Genomic DNA, 7442 nt, shown 5'->3' with positions numbered 1-7442 from the left:
GCGGGTGGGGGCCGCCCGTCGTTTCGCCTGCCGGGAAGGGCGATTTTAATGCAAACGGAAATACGTGCCACCACGCAAACGCTGCCAGTCTGACAGATGACGTTTCAAATCCGACACTCAAAAAATACAAAGGTAATATACGTCATTGTGTCAAGCAAATTTTGTGACAACTCCCGAAGACTACTGGCCGCTTCATAGGCAAGGAAGTCATCATCCTGCGACAGGGACAGGCAGGTGCTCATCTACAGCCCTTGTCTCCAGGCTGGGACAGCTCTAAAAGCAAGGTAAAAAAAGCATAAAGAGCTCATATATAACTGTATTTTTGTCGTGCTACGCGTCCATTGTTCTCCTCCTTACCTATGAGGAACACGTAAAAGCCGTTCTGAAGCTGTTGGTGCGTGCTCTTTTTTGCGTTCCTCCCAGCCCTTGGTAGGTCTGTACAACCTGGACCGGTCTCTGGTTACGTGAATCTCGACCTTAGAGTGAAACAAACAAAAAATTGGTCTTTTTCATTGATCACAGAATGAGTTACATACACTGTAATTAGATTTTCATCATATGAATAGGTGCAGACTAAACAAAACACAGCAGGCTAGCCAGAAAGAGACTTTTCCCTCCACACTATCAGAATAAATGGCAGAAACATGAAATCAGTGAGATGGGCAACAGCTGCTTGCTGTCATTAAATTTTAGTAATTTAAAAGGTTAAACTGTAAGAACTCAGACAGTGTTCCCAAAACTCTTCTGGAAGCCAGCCTACTTAGTTAACTAATGGTAGAAAACCATTTTAAAAACACCACCCATATTGCAGCTCATTTGTATGAGCTATAGGATTTACCCGGAATAAATATTGGTGGGAGAGAAATAAGTTCTTGCCTTTTTTTTCCTCTTTTTTTAAACACAAGAACAACTATGCCTCCTGCATTTTTGTCTCCTGATAACGAACATGACTTTTTATTTAAATTTTTTCCCTTTATCAACCATGTAGATAAGTAAAAATAATTGCTTTTTAGAGCGATGAGGAAAAAGGTTGTTTAAACAACCAAGCTGCACACATCTCAGATTAAAAAAAAACCAAAAAACCAAAAAAACCCCCAAAATGGTAAGTTACCTTCTCTCTTAACTTTGCCAACCTTTTTTCTTTTTCTTGTTTCTCTACTTCTTTAGCTTGTTTTTGTAGAATCCTTAGCTCCAGTTTATGTAGATCCTGAAATATGTAACAAATGGAAAAGCAAACTTTTATTTGGAAATAAAACAAATAATATCAAAATATATATCAGCCTTTTCACAGTTTATTTTTTTGTTTTGAAATTATTTTGTCATAGTACAGAATAAAGGTACACTAGGTAGCTACTTGCTACAGGTTGTTCTGCACAAACAAGTTATAGTTACACCATACTGAAAAAAAATGGATTGTAGTAGCTTATCTCTGTTTATAAAAATGAACTTTAGTGTATGCTGACAATAATATTGGTTCTCCAGTAATCAGATTTACATTGAGATGGGATCTAACTTGACCTTACAGCTACGGAAACCTGCAGGATCTTCAACATCTCATTTTATTTCATACCTGCATCCAACAATCAGGTTTTCTGACATTTTCCATAGCATGGAGAGCAACACAGCCTAAGCTGTTCTTCCCCAAACATTTTCACATTGAAGTAAATAAAACCACTTCTATATGTAGAAAGGGCTTTAATAATCCTGTAAACTTAGGTATTGAGGAAAAGCAACATTTTTGCCTAGAATAAAGTTTCATACTCTTTTTTCTATGTAGCAGATACTGTTACTCATAGTGAATCAAAAATAGACTTAAATGAATGAAACTTGGGTATCAAGGATTTTTAAAAGTGTTTAACAGATTATATTACAGGAGGAAGTAGGTGAATTTAAAACAACACACATAAATGGAGATGTAATTACGCACACGCTTTTGAAACTTAGTAATTTCTTCTGCAGCAATTCTCTTCCTTTCCTCCTTTTCAGCTTCCTCTCTCTTCTCCTTTTCAAGCTTTTCAAGTTCGTCCTTTTCTTTCTTCTGCAAGGTATACCTTTCCAACAGTAACCTCATGTGGCATTGGCGCTGGCGTTCTTTTTGTTGTTTTTTCTCCCTCTCTTCTTCTAGTTTTAGTTGTGATGCTTGTTCCATTGCAAATGCTATTGCTTTCTGTTTCTTCCATGCTTCAATTGCTGCTTGTTGTCTTTTTCTTTCTTTTTCTGCTTTTTGCTTCTGAGCTTCTTCACGCTGTAGCCATTGTTCCTTGAGCATTTTTTCTGATTGCTCTTTCTCCTTCAAGTTTCTTTCTTTTTCTTGCTGCTGCTTTTCTTTCCACTTCATAATTGACTGCAAAAGAAGAGCGGGGGGGCGGGGGGGGGGAAGGGTTTCATGAAAATTTTACACATTCCTGTTGATTCGGTCTGATGAAAACATACGCTCCAAGGATACAAACTGCAGATAGGAATTAAAAGTCTACTAAAGGCAAAACTTAATGCAAAAAAGCACCTATGTTTGTTTTCTCACAATTTTTTTTTCTATTTTATGGATCACACAGGCAGGGTTAATATGTGACTGCTAAAATTATTTAAGTTATGGCATTCATATTACCTTGGTGTAGTTAGGAATGTTGATGTAATAGGCTTTTTTAAATGCAAACATATTTCGGGTCTTAATTTTTTTCTTCAAATTAACAATTCCAACTACTATTTTATAATTCGGTTTTTATGTCAGTGTATCTTTTATTACTCAGATGGATAGTTCTTGAAGGAATCATAATTCTCCATGTCAGTATGGCAGAGGTATATTGGCTATACATTTTCTTAGGGATATTCTTAGGGACAGATGTAATAAGAACTGCAGTTTCAGATAGGATCACTTATGCTGTGGGATGGGCATCTAACTTGCTGGACCACTGCCATCAGAAGCATTTGTAATGTACTTCAGCAATACACAGCCCACCTCAGTGTGTTGTTAGGTCTATGCTTATTGGTAATTCTTTAAGACATATTTTTGGTAACTTGAGGATACTAAAGACTTCAGTTATATACCATCAACTATAACAAAAATCCACCTAGCACTACCATCAGAGAGGCAAATACAAAAATAAGAAATGCATGCATTTTAAAAACAAGTATTTTTTCTTAAAACTACAAAAGCCCTAGAGGGGTTATTTTACCTCTTTTTTTCTTTCATGTAAAATTAGAAACTCTTGATACCATTTGTCATGCTGTTCAATATCTTCTTTTGTTCTTCCACAGAGATACTCAAGGGCTTCATCCATGTAAGACAGCCTTCCTTTGTGTTTTGTCCATACTTTCAGAAAATTTTGATGATCATAATCATCCCAGCCTCCTTGTCGCCCTCCTGTTCGCTGAAGAAATCTTTCAAACTCTACTACTTCTTCAGGTAGATGATTTTCCAGTGTTTTATCAACTGAGATCCTGGCTGATGCTAATTTCAAAACCTTTTCTGTTATTGAGCTGCCTAACGCCCACAGTTCCACTTTTCTCTCAAAGACACTGAGCTCATTAATGGCAGTTTTTTCCTCCTTCAAAAGCTGTTCATATCTGAAAAGAGAACAAACACTGAAATGTAAGGGGAAAAAAAAAAAATCCAGTATTCATTGTTCATTCACCGAAAATGAATTTTGGAATTGTTCAATGCCACACAAAAGCTATTCTTCAAAGATTAAGAACTGAAATGGTAACACAGATGACAGAACTGTTGTAATGATCCCATAATAAAGCACTACTCAGAATTAAGTTACCCTTTTAGTGAAAGCACACATTTATGGCACTCAAACAACTAATTCAATCCCCTCCTGACACCAGTAGAGAGAAAGGGGGAAAAAAACCCCCACCCACTTAAAAAAACCAAAACAACAGCAACAACAAAACCCCCACAATCTAATCTCTTCTACAGCCTTTCTCTAAAAAGCCTTTTCATAGACAAATCATTGTTACATCGGATCACTGCAATTATTATATAACAGCTTCTCTAAAAGGCTGTTTATCAAGATTCTAATGTTGATAGCTTCAGTTTTGATTTACATACCACAGGAATCACTGGCAAAAGAGTAAATCAAAAGAATAGTTTACTTGATTAATGCAAAGTTTTCATTGTGTCTTATGAAAGCACTTTTTCTTGTAGCTGAAGCATGTATAAGCATACATTTGCCTCTGTTCCTCTTTAAAAGCATTGATTGCATTTTCAACTTCCTCCATCATTTCCTTGAGCTTGTGAACAACTAAAAAGGAAAGGAAGAAAAGAGCATATCACTTAAGAAGTCTACAGTATTTACCAATAATTCAGCACTATCCAGAAATGTAGGAACTTGCAGAGACTTCTGGGTCACTTTTATTTCAGTGTACAAAAAAGCATGCATTTCCATCTCAAACAGCCTTAAAAGGCAGACTCACATTTATTCAAAAGATGTGATTTCACAGTGAGTTAGCTAACTGGATGCAAATCCCAGTATAAATGTTTATTTTTATTAAACAAGTCTCATTCTGAGTAACCTTCAATTCATTCACAGAACAAGTCAGCCTTATCCTAAGGAGTTTCCACTTTTGTTTTTTATAACAGTGCAGTTAGTGACTTAAGAAGCACACTCCAACCTTTGGTTTACACCAGGCTGTAGCAATCCTATTTAACCTACAGGTCACTACTTTTACAAAGCTGACAAACATCAAAGTAAGACTTTATCCTGTACTGTCAGCATGCTGTAGTCCTGATATGGAGAAAGACAGAAAGACAGCTGTCTAGAGAAGATCTGTTTTGCAATGGTAGAAAAAAGTTTTAGAATCTTTTTTAAACCAGCACAACATCTCTATGGACACATATTGAACACATAGTTTAACTAACCTGGCTTTAAAACATAATAAACTAAATTGGTACAGTTATATCATCTAAAACTCTTAGTTCAGCTTTCATGCTTTTTTAGTTCTTAGTATCTTTGCTGACAGCTTAAGAAGATAACGCATTTTTTATAAAATAGACACTGAATAAATGAAATAAGATGCATTTTATCTAGCATCAGAAAGCTCTCAGTAGGAGTTATTCAACCTGAGCTCCACACGACATAGTAGTGTCACAGGAGAATGGTTCTTTCAGTGCCTATTTCCCAAAAGTTTCAAAATACTCAAACTGAACAAGTTGTTTCAGCATTTTCCACAGAATATTCCAACTTACACTTCAAGCCATGTGGACGGCTAGAAATAAGTTCCCTGTAGACCCTACTCTGTGACCTCTTACCAGGTGAAAGGGAGCTGTATCTAAATGGCACTAGAATACCAACTTTATTTTACATAAGGCAAAGAGTTACATATAGAAAATATCTGGCTTTCAACAGCCTGAAGAAGCAAACCCACACCACTTCTAAGACAGAGTAAGTTTCTCTGTTTCCACACAGAACTGTACGATCTTTCACCATTTCTTACATTTCTGCATTCTTCCCTTCCCAGATTCCTGGAAAATGAGAGAGACTGGAGGAAGAGTATCCCAAGTTTGCAGGAGAATCACAAGCCCAACTATGCAAGAAACCTGTCTACAGAGGAAAATGTTTTTAAATCTGTCATCACAACTTACATTCGGGTGTAGGTTTCACATCTTTTAATTGTTGCTGAAGTCTCTTCACATTATTTTGTATTTTTGATAGCTGCTGCAGGATTTTAGCTTCTGTTAAACAAAATAAGGTGCTCATAGTTCTAACAGTTTCTTTGTGCATTAAATTCAATAAAAGAACAAGAGCAATGAAGTGTCCAAAATAAACTGAGATTTCATCTAAGCAGGGACACACATTCTGTTTGATCCTAAGAAACTGCCATAATACTAAGCATTTTAACATGACTGTAACTGCATGTAGCTGACTGCACAGGCCATGTATGTCCCCACACAGCAAATTTTAAAACTAATAGCTCCTCTTTCTAAGTGGGACAACAGGATAGTTGTATCTAGATTATATCAGTTTGGGGTTTTTTTTCCCCAAATCTTTTTTCAGGTAACCAGAGTTTGGAGAATATTGCCTATGTGGATGACACCTCCTCTAGAATTTTGAGACAGACTCTGACCTAGGTCTCAAAACACTCTGCAATGAAGAGAAAAAAATGTGGGAAGCGTATGTGAATGTATTACTCTGAGATTTATTTATTTATTTGCTCTGTTAACTAAAGTAGCATGAATGTTTTCATGTACTCCAAGCATGCATGCACTTACTTGCTTTGTTACCACTTAGCTCCTCATAAGTCCATAAATACAATACTGATGAGGATGAAGTTCTAGATACATCTTAAGTACTAAGCAGCTGTATCTTCTATCCTAAAAGATTTGGTTTAAGGAAGGAATAACAGAGTCCAAGACCTAAACGTAACAAAGTGTAGCTAAGACATGACCCTACTAGTTTTACACAGAAAGTGTAAAAGCACATAGATCATGTTGAAAGACCTGAACATAGTAAATGGGAAGTTTGAGGGTTCTAGTACACACTTTAAAGGATCATACTCTAACACTCCTTCACATCTCACGTGTAGCGCCTTACACCTCTCATCTTTGTCCTCTTTATTATCTCACAGCAGTATCTCCATCCATACTTCCATGCTCCCTTCTTACCCCTGGAAAATTTTCTGAACTTTTTAGCTTAGTCATTCCTCAGAAATATTTAAATTTCTTAAGGATTGCAAGATGTAAAGGATATGGTAAGTTTCCTTAATTACAAGACGCACATTAAAACACATACAAATTTGTAAGGTAAGTGTATTTTTAGTTGTCTCTATGTGTCCTTTTCCCTTCTTCAACCTATTTTGTTTTGATCTTCTATATCAGAAGGCATGGCATGATTTATTTGACTACATTTGGAAGAATCTAGGTACTGTGACCAGGGAGTCACCTTTTTTCCTGAAGTATTTAATCAGTCCGTAAGTGGAACAGATACTGTAGGACAGTCTGTGTACCATTTCACAGCACTATTTAAGACTATGAATATTCACTATCCACGAATTTGAAAAATGCAAACACAGAACTGTTTAAAAGTATATTTAAAGGCAGCAATCAGTGTGTGAAAACTTATGTTGTGGTAAGTATATATTTATTGTACCTTAGCTAGACTACATTAGATTTTGCAATACACACACAAAATTGATTCCAAGTTTCTAAAATAGTAGCTTTCCACTGAAGTTGTTGTGGGTGGTATCTGCTATATTCAAGATTAAAAGAAAACAGTTAATAACACAGAAGGCCCAAAATGTTTATGCTTCTGAATTTTGCAAGTGAATTGTGGAAGTCGTCTTTATAAGCAGTACACATGGTAAAACACCACACATCTATTAGCATCTACCTTCCACCTAAACTAATCTCTCTGTACTACTGATTATTAAACAATTTAAGCAAATAACCATAGAGTTAAGAGGGAAAAAAAAAAGGCAAACAAAAAACCCACATAAAACCCCAC

At 36.1% G+C, this 7442-nt stretch overlaps 1 protein-coding gene across 1 annotated transcript in view; it reads right to left on the bottom strand.

The window, feature by feature from the left end:
• Positions 1-242: 242 nt before the first annotated feature.
• Positions 243-7442, bottom strand: part of CCDC112 (coiled-coil domain containing 112) — a 9502-nt gene continuing 2302 nt past the window's right edge. The window contains exons 4-10 of the mRNA XM_009576357.1: positions 5585-5713; positions 4169-4244; positions 3174-3564; positions 1928-2344; positions 1112-1207; positions 358-476; positions 243-273 (exon numbers count right to left, since the gene is read on the bottom strand). Coding sequence (XP_009574652.1) covers positions 243-273; positions 358-476; positions 1112-1207; positions 1928-2344; positions 3174-3564; positions 4169-4244; positions 5585-5713 — 1259 coding nt within the window. The remainder of the gene's footprint in view (positions 274-357; positions 477-1111; positions 1208-1927; positions 2345-3173; positions 3565-4168; positions 4245-5584; positions 5714-7442) is intronic.

The sequence above is a fragment of the Fulmarus glacialis genome, unplaced genomic scaffold (assembly GCF_000690835.1).
Source record: "Fulmarus glacialis isolate BGI_N327 unplaced genomic scaffold, ASM69083v1 scaffold38674, whole genome shotgun sequence".
Taxonomy (NCBI): domain Eukaryota; kingdom Metazoa; phylum Chordata; class Aves; order Procellariiformes; family Procellariidae; genus Fulmarus; species Fulmarus glacialis.
The sequence above is the reverse complement of the archived record's forward strand: the minus strand, read 5'-3'. Positions and strand labels throughout refer to the sequence as shown.